The sequence below is a fragment of the Serinus canaria genome, chromosome 1, assembly GCF_022539315.1.
Source record: "Serinus canaria isolate serCan28SL12 chromosome 1, serCan2020, whole genome shotgun sequence".
Taxonomy (NCBI): domain Eukaryota; kingdom Metazoa; phylum Chordata; class Aves; order Passeriformes; family Fringillidae; genus Serinus; species Serinus canaria.
In genome coordinates, this window is record NC_066313.1 from 50,717,610 (window position 1) to 50,740,196 (window position 22,587).

General features: G+C 42.2%; 1 protein-coding gene across 2 annotated transcripts in view; it reads right to left on the minus strand.

Annotated features, from left to right (window-relative positions):
- Positions 1-717: 717 nt before the first annotated feature.
- The window catches only part of LHFPL6 (LHFPL tetraspan subfamily member 6), a 136,782-nt gene continuing 114,912 nt past the window's right edge, over positions 718-22,587 (minus strand). The window contains exons 3-5 of one of the 2 annotated variants that reach the window (XM_050970565.1): positions 14,173-14,271; positions 1,937-2,128; positions 718-1,811 (exon numbers count right to left, since the gene is read on the minus strand). In XM_050970565.1, coding sequence (XP_050826522.1) covers positions 1,693-1,811; positions 1,937-2,128; positions 14,173-14,271 — 410 coding nt within the window. In that variant the 3' untranslated portion in view covers positions 718-1,692. The remainder of the gene's footprint in view (positions 1,812-1,936; positions 2,129-14,172; positions 14,272-22,587) is intronic. The other variant, XM_030234732.2, reaches the window with a different exon arrangement.

Sequence of the window (22,587 nt, forward strand, 5' to 3'; positions counted from 1 at the left end):
TAAGCTGACATTGCTATTTCCACATTCCTCCAAAAATCTACCCAGTGCAATGTACAAAGCACTGGCATGATGCCAGATTTGCTCAGCCCTAAGTGTTAACCACCAGAATTGCAACTGAAACATAGATGGTAACCTAAATATACACAACAGAAATATAATACTGGGAAAGCAGGATCAGAAAAACAAATTTGAAAGGGAATAACATTATTTTAGTTACGATTAAATAAAATGGTTATGAACTTATAAATAAGTTCACACTGCTTTAAACAAAGAAAATAAAATATTGATTTTTTTTAAAAAAATTATGTACAGTGCTAATGTCCTGTGCAGAGAATGCTGCCTGGTAGGTATTTGATCAGTTATTGGTATTAAGGTATTTGATCAGTTATTGGTATTGGTATTGTAAAGGCTTACTTCAGTTGGCTAAACTGGGATATAAAGTTTTGTGTGAAATTTGGAATCTGCAGCAGCCAAGACAAAATGGGGAAGGTCTTGCTGAAATTCTTCAGGACACCTGAAGGCAGCAGGCAAAAATGTGGAATATGCCAGAATGTCTCCAGTGGCAGTAGATGTCTATCCTCAGGCACTGTAACTGAACCCTAAATTGGGTAAAAGGATACAGCATGGTTATAAAATTTGTGAGTATTTCTGAGAATTTTTCCAGTGGAGATTTGGGAAGGAACAGTTTCATCTACTGGAACAACCATACACTGCAAATATTGATCAAGGAAAAATTTATTTACAGAGATTTTTCAAATACAAACATAAAATAGCACATATTATATATATATTTTACAAAAATGAATATTGAAATAATAAACATGGTACAGCACAATACAACATCAATGAGCTAAACATAACAGCAACAGAAATCTATGTCTGGAAGAAGTTTGCTGTTAGTTGTACGTAACCAACAGAGCTCTACAGTACCGTGAGTGGAATTTCCAATGGACGGGAAAACGTCCATTTACTGCATTTCATCAAAAGTACTATAGTAAGGGTACATATGCCAAGTAATTATGTTGCATTTTGCAATAATGCTGAAAACACAGAGTCTTAATAAAAGTTATATAGGGCTGAATAAGCAGTGGATAAATGTTTGAGGAAGAAAAATGTGTAGAGATTATACAAAATACTGATAAAGTGGCTTATTGGTCCTTTTATTAAGTTTAATGTATAGATTAAAAAGTGTTGCAACACCGAGTCTTAAACCACCAGAGAGAAGTGGGGGAAAAAAAAAAAAAAAGGAGAGAAAATAAAAAGGAAAAGAAAGAAGAATCGCACCAAAAAAAAGTTTCCCCTCTACTTATTTTGTGCCATGGTCAACATCTGTGCGTGCGTGTGTGCTTTCGGGAACGCCGCACTGAGGGGCTGCCAGGCGCTACCCCAGCACGTGGGCACTGCCGCCCCTCACCAGCCTGTCCAGTAATTGGTGCATGCAGAATTTCACCATTTGCCAAAGCAGAGTTTTCCTTGCTTATGTTTCTGTGGAGCAGACCCTGAGCAGGCTCAGGTGAGAGGGCCGGTCCCTGCCCAGCCCGGCCCGGTGGCTTCGCACCACCGTTCACCTCCCGGCCACCCCGGGCCCACCCGCCCTCCTGCTCCTGAGGGAAAGCACTTGAAAATTCCTTGTCTGTCGCTGATGTCCAGCAGACCCGGGCGAGCCTGGCAGGGCCCCTGCCCGGGGCCGGCTCAGTAGGGGTATTGCTTCTGCTTCTTGCCCGAGAAGCAGGCCAGCCAGGTGCACACCAGCATGGCGGCCGCCGCGCCCCCGCCCGTGCAGTAGTAGGCCCAGCCGATATGGCAGGTCCCTGCAAGGCAAACACAGGGACAAGGGTCAGCGTTACAAGGGGGGGAAGTGCCGCCACCACCGCCCTCCCCTTCTGCCCGCCCAGGAAAACACTTTTCTGAGATTTCTGTCCACTTGTGTGCCCACCTCCGACAGGGAACGCGGGGTGTAATTCAGGCTTTGCCACTGCAGCGGGGAGTTGGAAGCCGGACGCAGCTGAGAACTGCTGGGTGACCAAACCCAGGGCATGGGGGACCTGCTCACATCCCCTCATGCAGGCAGCGAGCCTGACCATCCCCAAAGGTGTGCAGCTCCAGGGGATCACCTGTATGGGGGCTGCTGTGGGAATGGAAGCACAAAGCCCAGAAATTAAAAAATAGACAAAATAGGCCTGCTTGAGGTCACAACCCATTACTGAAAAATTCACTGATCTTCTGTCTAATGAGGGTCACAATATGGCTTTCAATCCATTTAATGGCCTCAGCATCTTTATACAGTCAAACTCAGCAGTAAATGGTGCTGGGGAATCCCAAAATGGACCATAAAGTGATTACTTCCCTTTCAGCACTGTGCCTGCAGTAGGGGACAAGATCAGGAGAACAGCAGCTGCAGCAGGGAGGAAGCCTCTTTAGAGATCTCCAAAAGCAAGGAAATGGCTGTTGCTAATCCTCAGGATTTCAATCCATCTCAAAATCAATTTTCACTTGGGCTGCATCATCTTTGTCTTTTTTGAGTGTTTGGGACTTGTTAGCACTGAGGTTCTTTCTGTGTTGTTGACACCTCGGGTGATATCACCCTGCTTTGAGCAGTGAGTGCTCTCAGTAAGACACAAGCAGCAATGCAACACTTCTTTCCCAGCCTTCCCAAAAGCAGCAGAAACCATTCTTCCCTTCAGAGAACAGAAGGTATCAACAGAGTTTCCATCTAGAAATAGGTGTCATGCTGGTATTCTGTCCCAATGGCATCCCCAAGGGCCAGGCTTGAGGTTCAGGCAATTATCAACTCAGCTAATCCTGCCTCAGGCACAAGAAACACAAAATGTCTATTCATCTTAACAAGTCCAAGGCATTCACATGCCTCAGGCAGACAGCACTGCCACCATGACTGTCTGCAGGATATTGCCTGGCAGGCTTTGTAAAGAGACATTAGTGGGAGGCAACACTTGTGCTCCTGGTCACTTTGAAGATCTCAGGCTGACACCACAGCATGAAGCATAATACTTGTTTCATTTTTTTTTTTATTCTTCATAACCCTCACAAATTTTTATTTAAAAAATGTCCAGTGAAACAAAGATCCTGATGTGACCAAGAGGACTTGAGGACTTGTGGCCTTGGCTTGAACTCACTAGCCTCTCTCCTTAAAGAGCTGGAGCAGACAGAGAGATTTACTTGGTTTGTGATCTGGCTGTGCTCTGTAGATAGCACTGTTCTTGCCTTCCTTACAGAAGACTGCACAGAGAGTTTGACTTCCTGAAGAAAAGGCCATCAGAAACCCTGGAGAGCTGTCCAGTGCCTGGCAATGTCCCTCCTGCTGACACTTGCCCAGTCACTCAGCAGTCCATGGGGAAACCTGTCTCTGGGCCACCTATTGCTTTGGCTCTGTACACACCCTGTCCTTAGCTTCCACTGGGAATTTAAAAAACTGTCTGAAGCCTACACCAGATGTTTAAACTCACTGGATTGCTTTGAAAATTATCCTGTTTAAACCAGAGTAGGGTGTGCTACAGCATTTCTAGTGATGAGATGGACTCCATCTGATAGGTCTTTTTAAACTGTGAAATATTCCAAAAACTACTAGAGAACTGTAGTTGCAGCTTGAAAAAGTACATTTTTCTCATCATGATGTTTCCAGGTAGAGAAAATGTCAAAATACTACTTCAAAAGAGCTTGAAGATTCACCTGGTGGCACTGCCCAAAACTGTAACCTAAGCAGGACAGAATGAAGTAAATGTGACCTTTTTATATTTGTGTGATTTCAACTTTTGTACCTCGGCAGTGGGAGAGAGTATGTGTGTACATATGAAGAAAGAGCTGTTAAATCAGTGTCAGAGATGTGTTCAACAGATACAACACACACATTCACTCTTGGCTGAAGAGAATAACATTTATTTCTCCGTACCATGATCCATTCCCCAGGGAAAGGACCCAAAGGACCACTGCCCTACTTAATGCTCTGAGGCATGGCAGGCAGGCAGCCTCTTGATCTAACAAATGCAATGTAGTTCACAAGTGTGAGTTGGGTCAAGATGAGCAAATGAAAGAACAGGAGAGCAGGAGAATGGATGAAAGAGCTGGGAGCTTGACCTTAGAGCAATAATAACACAGCAATAAACCTGGCCATTATTTCCAGCCCATGTCAAGAGCAATGGGAGGCCTTGGAAAGAACAACTTGATCTGTACTTGGATGATGCTGAGCAGAACAGAATTTCAAGCTCTTGTGCTGAAAAGAGCCTGCAGCAGGGCAGGTGTCTGAGGGTATAGGACTTAGCTATACTTTTCATTGCAAGTATAGTTAAGGATAGATAAAGGACCAGAGATAATCCATCTCAAAGGTACCCATTGCAATGAATGCCTACATTGGATAGCCACGTGTCAAAATGAAACAATGACAGGCATTTTATTACTATATTCCACAAGGAGGAAAACACTGTAGAGTTATTGTTTCTGCTTTGGTGTCCTCTTTTTACCACATGTATGGCCTATTTTAGTCTACTGCATCCTAAAGAAAGATTGTTGGTTATCAATAATTGGGTTGCAGTTTTTTTTAAATGACTTCTGCTTCACATTGATACAAAACACTCATTTTTAAAAGGAACAGAAAGCTTTATAAAAAGCAGAGCTGAGAAGCTATTACTGTACTGACACCAGCAGGACTAGTTGTGTTTCAGTGGTAAGCAAATGTTGAAGAGATTTGCAGAACTGTGGCTTAAATTCAACCCTCAAATAGAGCAGTTTGCATTCATTGAGCCTGTCATATAAAAGATTAGAAATCCAGTACTGCTGTTTCCCCTTTTTTTAAATGTCAAAGCTCTAAAATGAGAAGCAACACTACCTAAGTACTTGATAGAATTAAAGCAGTTGTTGAAACCCTGTCAATTTTCACACACACAAAAAGGCACAAAAGCTTTGTTGTTTCCCTGAAAGTTACATTGGAATAAACACACATACACACACACACACACACACACATATATATATATAGATATATAGATATATATATATATACACACACACACATACACATAAGTAGAGAGGAGTCCAGGAGTCCCCATCCATTGAGGGTGTGAAGGCATGAGCAACAATGTGCACATGTTCTTGCTCCTAAGATGGGATGATCTGAGTTTGTACCAAAGTAAATTCCCAGCAGCTGAAGTGTTCTTCTAGCTGATAGAGTTGACAAGCATCACAGCAACTTGCTTCTCTGTACAGAACTGGCGCCGCTTTTAACAAATCAGGCTTCACCTGACAGGTCAGTATTGAGGGAGAAGCTGTGGCTTCAGTACTTCTGCACTTTGTTAATTATATATATATATATTTATATATATATATATATATATATATATAATGTTTTTTTTTTTAAAGAGAGCATAAATAATTTGAGCTCTTGGTTGTTCAGTGAAGCAGGACTCTCCAAGCTGGCTCAGATAAGTTTGTAGCCAGCCATTAAGAACTTTGTTTTCACCTTTGTTTTACTGGGATTGGCAGCAAGAGAGTGTCAGGATGAGCACTGAAATAACAGAATAATGGAGCTTGCAGCTATAGGCATGGATGGCCATTTTCCAAGCAAATAAAGGAATGACAGACTGGAAACATTCCACTCTTTATTAAGAGAATTGAGAAATATCATGGTCCCTGAGGACAGAGGACAAAAATTTATGGAGAGCAAGGACACTATCAAAAGGAGATTTACAGAAAAGAGTCCCATGGAACATAAGACAGTATTACTAAACCAAAAGAAATCAGTAAATGTGGAAAGGTAGTTTTGCAGTGATGAATGGGCTTATGAAAAAGCACTTCCATGTCTTTTCCTGATTTCTAATGTGATCCTCAAGGCCAGGATATGCATCCGCTTACTTCCCTCCTCCTTCTGAATATATAGGCAAATAAAGATTAAGACAAATTTGGGAGTGAGTAAAATTTGGCAACAGAAAATATGTAGATACTTGATCTACCATGGAGCTGTTCCAGGATTCCTTTGCCAAAAAATAATTTTACCAGGATTTCTATTCATGATGTCTTATAAATAATTATCACATATAGTTATCAAGGTCTTGGAAATAACATATGGTTTCATCTAAAATACCCAATAATTGCCACTTATGAAAAAATATCCTGAATATGAAAGTGTCTTGGATGCAAACCTGTTAATTGCAAGACTTAGTATCTTAAATATTTGTACCTTTTTTGCTGTTAATTTTAAGACTATCCTGGACTCACAGTCTGGAATACTTGGCAAACTCTAATCAATTAACCTTAAGTACAGCCTATTTTCCAAGTTGAAGGAGAAAAGATTTCAGAATTAGCCAGACTGTAGAGAACAAATTATATACCTTCAAAAATAAAACCTACAATTCCTACTTCCAAGAAGTTGTGCAGGAATTCTAATTAACAGATTCACATGAGAGTACAGTACTACAGAGAATGTGAATTCACATAATCAATCAGGGTGTTGGAAAAGTAGTCATAAAAAAAAAAAGTGATGCTAAGGGATATACTGGGATTTGGAAATATGAAAGACATAAATGAATGTAAAAGATAATCAGCTAATTAATAAGAAGTTAAACCTATTTTGAAACAAAGCTAAGATAAATTAAATAGCTGAAGATCTTTTTCTTGACACAGTAACAATGAAAAACTGTCATGTGTAATCAGCTGCAAAAGCAGGAAAAGAAGTTGAAACTTGGAATGCGTCCTGAAAGAATTAAAGTAGTTATGTGAAACAAAGAACACTATATAAGGTAAAACTGCAGCCCAGCAAACAGCCTGATACAAAATAATTAATTCAGTGGAGCTGGTTACTTTTTCTGTTGCAGATATAGCCTTCTCAATGGATTTATCTTTTTAAAAATATATGTTTTTTTAATGCATGTATTTTTTTTTAAGCTATTTTGGTTACTTACAATTGGTCTGTAACTAAATGCATAACATTTCACAAAGTTCTGCAGGGTAAAAAAGTGAGGGAAAAAATGCCAAATTGAAATTCTTTAGTCTTGCTGTATGCAGACACTCATATATATGATTAAATCCTCCTTTCTTTAGAGGATCACATAATTTTGTTTAATCAAACCTCAAATTTGCTGTAGGTGTGCATTTATCATGGAGCAATGAAGGAGAAACCAATACCCAGCATCAATTACAATGCTCAAATTCCCAGGAGCAAATAGCTAATGTGCTGCTAATGAGGAGCTTTCTCAGCCTACTGCAAGAAGTTCACCTACTGCAGAAGTGAAATCAATTTCCCCTCTCTTTGCACAATGCCGAGATTCTCACTGGACTAGTACCCCAGACTCCCTTCAGAGACAACAAAGCAGAAAAGTCACTTGTGTTGTATTTCCTCTTAAAATATACAGTAAGGTACAGCAGATAAACCCTGCTCTGGTAGCTCCTATTTTTCTGCATTTTAACTGGGAAGGGATTCCAAACAAGCAGCTCAGTTGCACTTTTTGAATAATAAAGAATACCAAATAGTTGCTCCAGGTGGTCTGAGTCCCTTTCTGGATGTTGCTTCTTATGTGTACTGACTGCAGAAGGTTCTTGCATGACCATTGCTAATTCTGGCAACAAATTAAGCCAGAATTAGCAAAGGTATGTGCCTTGGCATAGAATGATAGAATGGAGAGGGCTGGAAGGGACCTTAAAGATCATCTAGTTCCACCCCCTTTGTCATGAGCAGGGACACCTTCCACTAGACCAGGGTGCTCAGATCATCCAACCTGGCCTTGAACACTGCTTCTACTTCTGTGGGGCTTCTACAACTTCTCTGGGCAGCCTGTTCCTCACCAGTAAAGAATTTTCTCCTGATATCTAAACCTAATGTTTCAGTTTGAAGCGATTCCCCCTTGATCTGCCACTACATGCTCTTGTACATAGTTTCTCCTTATGTCAGACAGAATATATATGGACCTTGATATAGTCTTACAAAGATTTAAGAATGGAAGCTGTTTGGGTCGCACTAAAGAGGAAACGTTTCTTGATGGAATTCTTTCTTTACTAGTAGGTAGTTTACTCAGTCATTTATCTAAGAACTCAGCAGCTGCAGCTCAAGTATGCTTGTAAAGGTTGTGCTCAGTCCCAATCAAAAAATGAGTGTGTGCAATCTCCGTGCTGTTTGCAGAGGATATGCAAACAAGAAAAATGCCTTTTTCAGATAAATTGCTTATAGAAAAACACCTTTGAATGTTTTGCCTTTAATAGGACTCTCACAAATTGTCCTCCCTTCTAAATCCTTTTCTTGATTCCACTCAATGTCAACACTCAACCAGATGCTGAAATGATGCCACCTAAGACAAATTAAATAGTTGACAAAGCCTTTTTTACATCCCCACTGCTTTCTGCTTTCTTTTTATGCTGTTTTAGTAACTTCACTGTTTGCTTGGAAAGTGCTTTAAAGATCTTTTACTCTAACATTTCCACAGCAAAAGTAATTATCAAGTCAACAGTTTTCTTTAAGGTATTTCAAGCCCTATAAAAGTGGCAAAGAGGAACTTTAATAATAATGATTTTTTGAAACAAATATCCATCGCAAGAGAAGTTCCTGAGAGTTTTTGAGACCAATCCAGCTGTTTGTTTAGATCAGGATGGGAGCCAGTCTTTTAAGTTTCTTTCTAGACAGTGACTTTACCCAGGTGTGCCCTTTCACAGCAGTCCACAGAGAGATGGGATGCCACAGATGGCAAGCAAAGCTGTGTGTTTGGAGCTATCTGTTTTGGTTGCTGCTGCAGCTGGACCCCCAGGTCAAGGATGTCTCTGACTGTGAAGGAAGAGATAGAGCTATTGTAGCTTGTCAAAGAAAGAGAGAAAAAATATCTGCCAAGTAGTTAAAAAAAGTTGCGTTAAAAAATGGAGTTTATCTTAAATTTCATGTCTTCACTCTCCCTGGCTAATAAGTACCTAGCATCACTTCATTCATCTGGTGGTTGGGAAGTGGCAGCAAGTGGCTCGTGGTGACACTAATCATCTATGTTTCAATAAGTGAATCTTACTCTAGATAAACATTTTGCTGTTTGGGTTCTTAGATATTGGTCTTGTAGTGCTGTTTCACCAGATGTCAGCTGAGGCTCAGTTTTGTGAGTTAAATTGAGCATGCCCAGACCTCTCTGGGACCTTCTGTGGAATTTGGCTGCCTCTGCACCCATCACAACAGAAATCAGCATGTAAACCTGAGCAGTTTCCACATGCACGCCTAGGGAAATCAATGGACAAAAATGAATTTTCACATTGATTTTTAGACTTTCAAAACCAATACAAATGTGTTCACACGTGTACACTCACACTGCCCCTTTAAAAGAGGCATGCAAGTTCAGAAGATTTCTTCACACAGCTTAAATATGCAGAACGTGGAAGCTTTTGCAAATGTCTAGTGCAGTCTCCACTTTTGTGCATACTCTCACCTTAATGCAGAGTCCCTCACTTTAATGAATTTCCTGATAAAACACTTCTTTTCCATCTGTTTTTCTTGTGCATTACATTTAGAAATGAAAACAAAATAGTATTAGTGCCTCTAGCTCAGCAAAATTGAATGTGTGCTATATGATATGCCATAATGACGGTTACTTTTGGGAAATTGCCTGCTAATTCCTTTTGCAGACCCAGGGATTTCTTACATCTGGCTCGCTTTTAGACCCTTCAGTCAGCAGCTCCATCCTGCTGTGCCACGTCACTGCTGCCCTGAATGGGCCCACAGGCAAGTCCAGGGTGTGAATAATGCAACATAACAGTAACAGCTTGCATGGTGACAAGAAATTAGGGTGATTTTGATCCACCCTCAGTGAAAGGCAGTCCCTTTGAGCAGTTCCTACTCCAGTCTCCACCTCAGGCACTATTAGTCTGTTGCCAAACCAGAGTATGGACTTTGACTCAGTCAAAGAGCAAGCAACTGTGCTGCTTTAAAACATAAACATCTCTTTTTTTTTCTTGTCCCCATTTATTTGTATTGCCCTGTTTCTTGGAGTTGACACCCTAAAACAGTGGTAGAAGATTTCTCCTGCTCATAATCTAGTGTTTCAGTGAGAAATCTGCTCCATGTGTGACCTGTTATCCAGATGGGATGCTACAATAGGGAGTGGGCTTTTATAGAGGTCATGCTGACTGCTGGAAATCTGGGAACTACAAGCAGAGCAACACAGCACAAACTTATCATGGCCTTGACCTCTCAACAATATTTGCAAGAGGTCATTTGTCAAAGGCCTAATCTATCAGTGGGCTCCTTTTCATGATGGCAAAACCACACTTCTAGAGAAGGGCAGGGAGCAAGCCCCTTTACAGGAACATCAGCCTCTTTATGAAGGTCTTTATGGTGTCTACTTATGGAGGTTATTCCCCATCCCCCTTTGCAAAACAGCTTATCTATTGAATGTAATTTAATCAACAAATGGAGCTGTCCTTGGCAGGGTATCTTCATTTGAAGAATAACTCCTCTTTGTCAGAGATAGAGCTATGCAACCACTTTTATTTGATTGAAAAAAAAATAGCCCAATTAAACACATAAATGTTTAAGTGAATCCTTTGTACATAGTTCACTTAATAAAATTCAAATAAATATCAGTTTTTAAAGAGAGCAGTAAACTGCTAGGTATTTTACACTGTCAGCTCAGGTTTTCTAGAAAAGAATACTCAAATCCACTCAAATTAAAGACATTAATTAAAAGTTATTTTTCCTGCAGCCTTTCTAAATACTACTTTGAAATCTGCAGAGAAATGTGTGTGTTTGGCAGGGGTGGAGGGAGGGGTCCCCCCATCACAATATGGGCCATCTCAGCACTATTTGGAGTGCCTATTAATGTCTTTTCAGAGTGCCTGAAGACTTGGCATTTTTTATCTAGCACACACACTAAAGATTAACCTTTTTTTTCCTGGGTTCTTAGCATTGCTATTTATTTATTCTCTCTAGTTATGAGCATGCTATGGGGGCAGGAGTTTGTCATGTTTTTGTTAAGCAAAAGTTTTCATTTAATTATTTATTCTAGTATATTTCTGGTTGACATTACATATCACAGTGCACAGTTCAGCTGCTTCTCAAGAGAGTTTTTGCATTCCCTCATCTGTACTTGCCTCTTGTTCTTCTTCATCCTCCTATAATATAGATTTCAGCTCCTGGCTTTTACTTTCTATCTTCAACCTCAACCATTTTCCCCCCTGACTTTTTCTAAGTCCAGAACAAGCACCAGTGCTGAATCCCCAACTTTGCTGGCTCTGTGGTCAAGCCTGTTGAGCTTTGACCTTCTCCCAGCTGCACACACATGTTTCCTGTAGCCCAGGCTGCAGCACTTGCTCTGCCCTCCTGGAAGAGGAGGTTGCATGCTGTCTGCTGATCAGCATTCCTATGAAAACATCTCCTTTGAGAGCAACCACGAGCTGAATTATCCTCTCTGTTTCATCCTCACTGGCACCCACAGCAGCAGGGGGTGCAGGACCAGCACTCCCATCATCACCTTTTCTCCCATTAGCAAACAGTGCAGGGCTCACAGCAGCTCAGGATTTCTGAGAGCAGATTTTGAATGCAGCATGGTTCTTCAGGCAACCCATTTCACAGGCTCAGGAACAGAAAGCATATCATTACAGCTTAATCAAATTAAATATTCAAATGAAAGCAATAATTACTTTAATTTGTCTTGAGACGTAGTAAGATTAAGACTTTGAAACATCATTTTTGGCCTGTAGGCTATAATGAGTATGCCAGTCCTTAGTGATTCAGAAGAGACATAGAGGGTTGGAGTTATCACCAACCAAGAGGTATTTATGGAAGACAAGCAGCGTGGTTATTAAATGGCCCTCGGACAGTACCTCTTCTTTACAGATGGTTTTGATAACACACCGTCAAACAGACACTGACCTTAAGCAAAAAAAATCATAGCCAAGCATTTAAGTTCACTGCCAATGTACATGGAAAGGAGAGGTTTAGTGGCAGGGCTGCCTAGCAGAAATCACTGCAGCAAATTTCAGCTCTCATTATGATCTGTTAATTAATGTGTTGACATATAATTGCAGCAGATCAGTGAGACCAGCACTGCTGTCAAGTCTAGGCATGTGTCACACAGGAGCTGCGTGCTCCAGCTCCAGAAAACACAGAGAGACATCACAGTTAAAGCAAGACTTCTCTTGGTCCTACATACCTGGAAGGAAAGCTGCCAGATGACATTTTTTACTTTGGTTTCTTCACTGACTTTTAAGTCAGAATGACTCAATTTATGCAAATATCTGACTCATGAGTCAAAACTGAGACAGTGAAGGTGGTCTTAGAGACTGCTCTGACTGTGGACATGACAGTGTTTAAGGGAAACCGTTTGTATTTGGGTAACAGCCCAAGTGCTTTGAAGAGCTCACCCTGTCAAAACACCCACCTTCTGTGACTCTGCAGAGAAATAACCTGGAAGGTAATATTCTGCACCTGGGAACAAACATGAGACACAAGCTGGAGCCCCAGAAGCAGAGCTGCTCAGATGCTTGGCACGGAAGAGCAGGAACCAGTGTGCACCAGTGAGGTGCTAGGTGGCCTTTCAAAGGGTGCACTGCTCAATGGGCTGGCCGGAACTACTTCAGGCTTCCACAGAGGATTGGACTTAGGCAGGGATGAACCTGAATCTTCCCTGCAACAGTTACTACAGAGTTTTGCCTGGTCTTTCTACTACATCCTTTGACATATCTTTCCATGGAGCTGGGAATCTAAGTTCTGGAACATTTTTTCTCTGCTAGTTAACTACATATTTCTGTTCTTATTGTTCTCTCTCCTCTGTGTTTAAAACTTTCTATTATTAAGTGAATAAAAAATTTGCAGGAACTTTTTATACTTTGCTGAAGAGCAAATTTAATATTAACAGCACAGAAGGATATTAAAGTTCAGAATAACAAGGTAAAACTTCTAGAGTATATTAAACATCCTCTGAGCAACACCATAGGTGGTTGCTGATAAGACATCAGTGGCGCTGTAGTGAAGGGTGCTAATACTGGTTATGAGAATTTCTGGTCCCCTGCCAGATCAAATGTACTCAAAACATCACAGGAATTCTGTAGGGGGAGTGGCCTGGAGCATCTCTACCAAAGCAGTAATTTTTAATCTTTCAACCTCAATTCTATTGCACATCCTGACAAGAAATACCTCTGAGGTGGAAACAAATCTCCTTACTCCTGAAATCTGACAGGAACATGAGTGTAAAATCAAGAGATGATGCAGCAGGTTTGTCTTTAACCCATTAGACCATTTTTATCTACTATTCCTTGCACTGGGATTACTGTCAGGCCCTGCACAAGTCCTGCACACACCTATGGAAAGAATTTCTATGCTTAACTAAGGTTTAGCTTTCAAGAGCTGGAAATGGGGAGCTCTGTATGCTTAGGAGCAGAAACTCTCAAGTCAGTGGGCAGTCAAGGTGCTCAGTCCCTCCTACACTTCAGGAGGATTGCAGATCCCTCTCTTCGTCAAGTGGCACAGGATCAGGGAATACTTATAGAAAAGGGTATCAGCGACTGCATTGATCCTTCCAGCTAAACAAGGACTCAGATGTGCATTCACACATCAGATCCTGATCATCCACATTGCTTAATCCTTAGGTAGCTGCTGTTCCCTTGTTTTCTAGAGCCCCTGCAGAGAAAGCACAGGTGTGAGCCCCGTGTGGCTGCATCCCTGGCTCTCATTCCAGGCGCAGTGCAGTCAGCAGCAGTAAGACAAGTAGCTTGTTTGGGAGAAAGCAAACATAGGGTGTAAGTGCTATTTGCCAGCTTCCCAAGTATGTGAGTCACCTACAAATACACTCTAGGCTTGGGTTAGAAGGCCATAAACATCCCAGAATTCAAAGACAGCCAATTGCACTCGTGGAGAATTACCTTGACGTGAGCTGTGACGGGCTGCCTCGATCTACCCTGTCAAGACCTCCAGGAGTGTTAGCTCCCATATTGCAAGACCATTAAATCTGATTTATTTCTTAAAATACGCACATATACATACATAAATTCATATATTTTCTTTTATAATGTTCTTCTGGAAAATATTTCCGGAGATCCATCTGAAATCCCCTGCCTCAGCACCATTCCAGAATTATTCAATATGATTAGACTACCACACACTGGTACATTGCTTCCCCAAGATTGTGCTTTTAAAGTCCTAGTTTGCTTTTTTGGCCAACAAATAGAAGACTCTAATGTGGCTGAGATGCTCTGGTGATGACTCACCCAATTCAAACTGGTTGGAAAGGTTACCACAGGTTTGTCTGACTTCTTCACTGTCCCAGCCAAGAGGATAGAGGGCACAACCAGAGCCAATCAACAAACCTGTGGAGAGAAAAGGAAATAAAAGTTTATACAAGCAGTTGACATTAGCTTAAACACTGCCACTTGGAAATCAAAGTGTCAAACTGCAATTTGGGAATCCCAGAGAAAAAAAAGTCTCTTCTTCTCCTAAAAACAGATGATTGGACTGCTGCCTTCTGCTCTAGTGTTTTAGAGGTGGTCTGTGGGATGGAGCCAGTCTGAGTAGCTCAGCAACAGAAGCCATGCTCAGCTTCTGAAGCTTTTATCTGAGAGCTTTTAGACTCCTCTTCTACTCTCCAGAATGGCTTAATATGCAATTTGGAATACACAACATGTGGTTAAATAGAAGTGCATTAATGCCAGAATTTACGAGCTTATTACATCTGATTAATTAAAACAACAATCAATCGGGGTCCACCTAGGTTCTATCAGGAAAACTGTCTGTTGTGCTAATCTGTTGTCATTTTGCTTTGTTTTTCACTCTTTCAAAAGCAAGGGAGTAATGGTTTCATATCACTTGATCAATGCATACCACAGGAACACACTCCACAAAGTTTTCCTGATTCATTCAGTGGAAACAACTGAGGTCTTGAGTCATTTACATGTTATCATACTTGGTTTAACATTCACAAGACACTTTGCTTTCTCCAGCCCCGGTGCTGCCCCAAACACATGTGTCTTGGCAAATCCTGTCCCTTCACAAGATGTCGCAGGGAATCAGCAATGGGCCCGTGCACCATGACTGTTTTGCAGAAGTGGCATTTTTATCATATTGCATTCTCAGCTGTCACTGCAGCAGCTGCCAAAAGGTCGATGTAGCTGGCAAAGCATTTTACACAGACAGCCTAGAGAGACCATTTCAATGTATGTTACAATATTTAAATGTTGCCTTCTTTGCATCACATCTTACTGATGACATTGGAAACAAATCACTGTGAAGATAATGGTCCAGGAGCACCTGACACTCCACAGGCTATAAAGCCAAGCAAGCCCTCCCAAGGTTTGCAGGGCTGCCCTTTACCTACGAGGCAGAACACAAGGTTTCAAGCCCTACAGCTGTCACTTACTGCCTTTGGGCATACCTCTCGACCTCACATAATCTTGCTCCTCCTCTCCTGACAATAAGGAGCAGTGCTCCCTTGCAAAGCACTTCTGCTGCCATGCTCCCAGGGCAGGAAAGCCCTGGGTGTTGAGACAGAGTCACTGTGGACATCACACCAGTCTAACAAGAGTTCTGAGAGGGATGATGGCTCAGGGCCTGGAACTTGCCATTCCTTTCTACTGTTTCCCTTCTCAAGATTCCTAAGCTTCTCATATTGCTGATGTTCCTGTAAGATATGGAAATCATTTTATTATGTTTTTGATTTGCTCAAAGACACACTTGAACAAGGCCCTGAAGCCCAGAAGTGGTATCTCATTCTTCTTCAAAAGATGTTTAATGCTCTTAGCATCTTGGCTGTTACCAAAGCAGCTCAGCAGCTTCTCTGCTGCTCCTCCAAGCATGCCTGCCCCTGTTTAAGCCCAATATTAGCTTCATGGATCTTCCTCCACTAAGTTCAATTTTCTTCTTGCTGCTCAAGCCTACTTCTTCCTTCCCTTGTTGAGCAGTTATTGCCTGCTCCTGTCTCCATATCTACATCACATAATGAAAAAGAAATCCCTGAGGCAGCCCTCTCTCAGATGGAGCATTCACTCAACAGCTGTGACAGGAGAAAAGCAATTAAGGACATTTGAATACTAGGTATTTTCAGAACTTTGCCTGATCTGGGTATGGTTGCTTCTAATGTCCTCACTAATATCTTTCACAGGATCGTTTCATTTTTTTTCCCCTAGGGCTGTAGAGCTAAGGGCAGCTGGCAGAATCCATGTAAATGAGAGTCACTTCTAATTAAATTCTCAGAAAGGATGTTTCTCAGACAAGAGAATTTAGGCCAAAACTGAGTCTACTTTTGTAAAAGACAGCTTAAGACTCTCAAAAAAGCCCCTGCTGATTCTCTCTTGAACAGTTAAACAAGAAGGTGTTGTGAAGCACAGATAGCATGGGTGGTGTGCTAGGAAGGGACAGGACCCCATAGGGCAAGGAAGGAACATCACCGCTGAGCCATGAGAATGGCTGGGGAAGGGAGGAAGAGCACCTAGATGCCAGAGTCAGCTTCACAGACCAGTGGACTGTGGCAGCCCCAGCCAGTGCTGCCATGATTCTGACACTGCTCATGGTTCCCAGTGCCAGCCCAGGCAGCCACAGCTCAGGAGCTGCTCTGCCCAAAGTGAAGTGCCCTGGCTGGGCTGTTTGCACCCAGCTGGTGCACTTGAACAGACTGTCTGGGAGACCTTGCAAACGCCCAAAGGGCTCTGTTGCGAGGGCAGGGAGATGAATGAAGGAGGTAGTAGGGCTTGCACCCGCCTGCCTTGGACCAGATTAAACTGCAGCCAGCCCTTCCTCACAAACAGGTCCTGGGAAAGCCTCCTGCCCAGTTCTTCCAGGAGAGCACAACAGCAGCACTGCAGGCAAGTGAAAGGACTATTAGCATAACAATGCTGCTCCTCCAAACCCAGAACAAGCTCTCACTCAGCCCTTGCCAATTACTCTCCTCAGGTGGCAAGAGTGTCTAGTGCCCATTGCATTCACAGACTGTTTGTTTTCAGCTCTCTTTAGGTTTTGTTGCAGCAACAGGTTGTTGTTTGGGTTTTTTCCCACGAGTATTGCTCACGGGACTTTCCACTGCCACTCTCCAAACACAGCTCATCCTTTTCCAAACATGAGTACCTGTTCGCTCTTTCTGTCTCTGATTCTACAGTGGATCAGTGATCACAAACCTTGGCAATTTATCTCCTTCCCTATTTAGCTCCCTCTTTTCCCATTTCTGTACACTCATGTCTGTAAGTTCAAAGCCCAGTTTCAGTGAAAATAAATTCTGGGGTTCAGTCAAAAATTCCTTAGCAATGCGATATACTGTAATGTTTAATTGCTCCAAAAGGGCTCACTCATTGATGCTGGCCCTTAAAGCCATTCCAACACTGTCTAACAACCAGCCCACAGCACCCACCAGTGAGCCTCACCACTAGCTGTGCCTCCTATTAAGAGATAAACCAAATAAGGGAAAACTATGTCAGAAAGCTTTCTTATCCCCGTGACAGCTGTCTCTCCAGCTGGGTAGGGGCTTTATCAGCACTGAGTTTCACCAGTCACTGATCAGTGCAGCTTCTTTTCCTCACAGCCTGTACTGACTGTGATGACGAGATCAAATGGGAACCTGCTGCCTATTGCTGGTGCTGCCACATGACCCCAAAGCACGAGTGGTGCTTTGTAAGCAGGCTTATGTGCAAAGGACCAGGTATAAAGCCATGGGCAAGCTCGCATACTTCTTTGAGTGAACACAACACCTTTCAGAGACCAGCAGAGTGTCAGGAGTTCCCATCTGGCAAAAAGTCTTCTATAAATACTTGTTTTGTCACAGGTTCTGGCCACAAGACTTAAAGCTGTTGCCCTGCAATGCCCTTTGATATCACTGGTTTTCAGCCAGTTTTGACTGACCTTCAGACAGTTGCATTTTGTGGTGCATATGCACCTGCTGTGGATTTGTGTCTTGACAAAACACTTCACTCGTGTTCTCCAGGACTTCTTGCAGGCAAGAAGTCCTGGTCCAGGCCAGGCTCAGGGATTTGCCATCAACATAAGATTTCCACAAAGATTTAGAGCCTGCTAGTCAGCAAGGAAAAATTTCACAAGCTTTGCTTTATACCCTGATGTATATTTATATCTATGAGCATGTGTGTGTCATGTTCCATTGCTTTCAGCAGAATTCTACATGACTTCAACAGGGCTGATACTGCCTTGGTCTGCATGGGCACTGAAGCTGAGAGCTGGCATTTGGGGTCCCTTATTGTATGCACTGAAAATGTGCAGCATACCTGTAGTGTGCATAAGACTTGGGCAAAAGCCCCTCAGTCCCTTCCTTCCCTTCTAATCAACCCATCCCTGTTTGTAAGAAATTGTGTGGATCAGATCCTGCAAAAGCAAAAAGGCTGCATACCATTACCACTAATAATTCATACATGCTCACAGCCAATTTATTTAATCACAGAGAATGTAGATCCTGCTGAACAGCTGCAACATTCAGTGAAAGATCCAAGTAGAATCCAAGGGCTGCAAACCCAGTGGAAATCATTAAGCTAATTTTGCAACTTCAGTAAAGAGCAGTTACTAGTTTACCTCAAAAGTCACATTCTGGCCTGCTCTACAGTTATTGCATTTAGCCAGCTATGCTACCCAGGACACCACACCCATCTTTACAGCTGCTTAAAATGCTTAGGATGCCTATAACATTTTTTTACAAAGGAAGAAAACCAAAACCAACAATCTGCTGTAATTACCATCCTCTGTCATCTTTCATTATCCACTACAGTCATGAAAAGAAATTGAAAGGGGAAGGAAATGCACAGATCCCTAAATGACACCTTCACAAAAGGGGCTGAAGCCTCGAGGTGGGAGGGACCCAGTCAGTGGGATGGGGCGAGTCAGCAAGTGGAGGTGCTGGTGGCACTTTGCAGCTGTTTTGGATGATGTAGCATGTACCAGTGGAGGTGTTGGCACTGTCACAGACCAGCATTTCTGGAGAGGTTCCATACTTGGGAATGAAACAGGCTCTGTGAAACACTCCTACTGTGAATGCTGCATCTGGCTCAGTGTGCTAGCAAGGCATGGGGAGAGAAATGCAGGGCTGACTGAGCACAACCAGCCTTGGCAATCCAAAACTGGAATTAAGACCTTGGCTTCAGTATCTAAGAGGGTCCCAGACAGCCCCTAGGCTCTTTGCGTGGTCCATGAAGAATGATGGATCCCTTCAAAAAGTGATCTAAAACCAGGCTAAGGAAGGAGCTGCCCAGACCTACAGATTGTAAAACTGCAAACCAGGGGGTCAGACAGTGGATGCCTTAATATTAAACCATGCAGAGTAATCCTTGTCCCTTCCAGACTGCCTTCCCTGTCACTCTTGCTGTGAGTATAATGCATGATCATATTTTAGTAACACTTAGCACCTGAAAGATGATCTTATCTGTCTGGAGTGGTGTTTGTGATTGAAAATAATTACATATAACAGGTTCTGCATATGGTGGATGTGGCAGGGAAGGGACAGTAATTACATTAGTGGCTTGGCACAGATTTAGGTCTCATCTTTGAAGTGATAAAGAAATGATTTGTGGCATGCAGCAAACAGCTTACTCCTAGAGGTAAAATATTAAGCACTGTTAATATCTCCAAGAATATCCTGGATATGAGCAAGTCTTGAACAATAAATACAGGATAAATAAAGAAGGATTAACAAACCAAGAGACATTAACCAGATTTTGCTGTGGGCAAAATGACTGCATTCATAAACACCAAGACCTATCAGCAAAACCCAGTGCACAAAAAAGGAAACTTGCAAATCCCTGTGGTGGGCTGTCCTCAGATTACTACTGTGGCTTCAATGGGAGCCTCCACTCAAGGACCTTATGAGCCTGAAACAATAACATCATAAACTAATTGCAACTGTCCTGACCATTCATAGCTGACAGTTCTGTTTTACAGCTCTTCCTCTCATTTGTTGAGGGCACAGTGTTCCCTGATTGCTAAATGGCTCATTCTTGGTTATTGTGTCAGTCCAATTGATGACTGCATCCCCCAAAAGTCTGTTAAATAAAGACAAACTTTCGATAGTCTCCTTCCTTCTCCCTTGCCTAGGGTGAATCTAAGCACATGATTCAGACAAGTCTGATGATGAGAGCCACCAGTTTGATGAATAAAGAGAGGTGGTGATGGCATTGAATGAGGCACTTAGCTTTGGACTCAGCCTCAGAGGCTTGCTGCTACAAAATGCACTTTAAAATGGTAACTGAACCCTTGGTGGCTTTCCTTGATTATGGGCTTGTTAAAAGCTTTTTACATGCATTCATTTTTTGTATATCCTCAGCTCCAGACAGTTACACCCTGTGAATGCCGTGAAAGGGACTGCTGGGCACCATAAATGCCTCCTTGCCCAACAGTTAGAGGGGTCTGCACTGCTGTAACAGGGACCCTGGGAAGTCTCTGAAGAAGGAAGGAGCCCTTCAGTGGGCCTTGTCATCGTAAAAATCCAATTTGTATTTTCACTTGGAAAAATAAAAGGAATGGGCTAGACTTGATGTATGTTCTGCAAAGAAAAATAAAACCAGAACTGAAGGTTTCTTTTTGTATAGTCACTTTTTAGTGAGAAATATCTACTTCAAATTATCTTCCTCATTTCTCTCCCCTGTTATCTACTTTTTCCCCTTTTATTTTCAGATCTGACCAAAAAGAAAATTTGCCTTTTTTTTGTTTGTTTTGAAAGGAATTTCTAATGTATACTGTTCATCTGACAGATATTCCGGCCATATGGAGAAGCTGACAGACAATAATTTGGAAGTCATCACTTTCAAGACCATTTTAATGATGATTCTTCCTTTCACATTTTTTCTCTATTAGCCAGACTGAATGTTCAAGGATGATAGAAAGTTTTCACATTCCCATCTGTCACTTGAAGGTACAGTAATCTTGACAAGCAAAACAAAACCAATTTTTAGATGCAGCACAGACATCGACTCTCTGTTTCTTGTGATTTTAAAACTCACCTCACTGTAATGATTTTAAAGCATTTATCCTCAATAAAAGTGACTCCAGAGTGTGAAAGTAAAACAGAGCTGGCCCCTGAAGTTGTTTGTTGCTTTCAGACACACCTTAGCCAACAATGAGCTTAAAGAAGAATTGGTTAAAAACTGGGATGTGAAATACTCCAGTAGACACAACTTCAGAAGTCCCTGTTCAAAGAAACCTCCAGGAGCTGACACCAAGCAGCAATGGAGTGATAGGAGAGGGTCAGAACAGATAAGGACAAACACCTGGGCAGAACAGCAGGACCCCACAGAAGAAAGAGGGGAGCAAGGCTGTGCCAGCTTCAGGCAGCCTGGCTCCCATGCCCACAGGAGTCAGCATCAATTCAGTCAGTGAGAAACAGTGTCTTTATACTGGCAGCTCCCAACACTTCACCCAGAACACTCCTTCTTTAGGGTGACACTTCTACCTTTTCTCAGCACCATCACTTTGTTCTTTGGTCTCTCTGTTGCTCTTCTGTTAGAGAAATGTGATCACACCAATCCTTTCCGTTGCTGCTAGTATCTGTCCCTCAGGAAACCCAGACATGGAGCTGAAATGGGCTTTTATAAGGATTAAACACAAGATCAACACTTTGGGCAAAAGTTCTTTCTTTAGTTAGTAGTCACTAAACATGGGACATTTGACTGGTTCTTTATTGAGCCTGAGCTTAATGTACCTCATTTGAGACAGGGTACAACCCTATGAATTCACAAATGTGAATGAATTCAGTAAGGGACTCCTTCGTCCCAGTGTTCAGGCAGTGGGGGCACAAACAGAGAAATAAATCTATGCTGCACCAAATTTCCTCCTATTCCTCTTTCAAGGGTCATGACATGGGAGACAGCAAGTTAGTTCAGGGTTTCACTCAGGTCAAGGTGTTTCCATCACAGTTTTCCTGTAGCAGGATGTTAGAGGGTCTCTTACATGCAAAGCAAAATTAAGCATAAGAACAACAGAAACCAGAAGGAATAAAATGCTACAACATTCAGCTTGCACATCTTGCCTCCAATGACACTGCTTAATCTTGAAAGTGATGGAAATAGGGTTTTCCACCAAGAGCAATACCCCACCACCCTTTGTCTTCTGGTTCTGGACTCCAGGTTTTAATTCACACCATTTGACTTTACTTAGCCCCCCTTTTTCTGACTGTCAAGCCCCATACCCTTCCTGAGACTTTTTGTGTTACTTTGGGTTACTCCACACTGTCATGAGCATGCATTGCCTGGCACCTGCTTGGCTCCCAGCCTTGACAAACAGGCACAGTGAGGAAATGCCACCTGACTACTAGAGCTCTTGGAAAGTGGGGACAGTGGCAGAGGAAGCCTAAAAAAGGTATTACAAATGTGTGTCAGCATCCAGCCAGCAAAGTGCTGTGTCATGGGAGAGTTACAGCCGTCACTTTCACTGTGACAGAGCACGGGGCAATGGAGGGTACAGATGGGAGTTTTCTGACAGATGAAACATCACTTCACATTGGTTTTTGTTTGATCAAAGGTGGTGTGCTCATTACTACACAGGTGCTTCACACTCAGAGAGGGAAATTTTCAAAACTCTCAGAGTTGAGATCTTTGTCAGTACAGTTGGGGGAGCCTAGAAGACATTTTTTCTCATCTTAAAGAATGCATAAACATAGGTCTGTGACTAGGACACATCTAAGCTCACAGAACTCTTAAGACAGCAAAGAC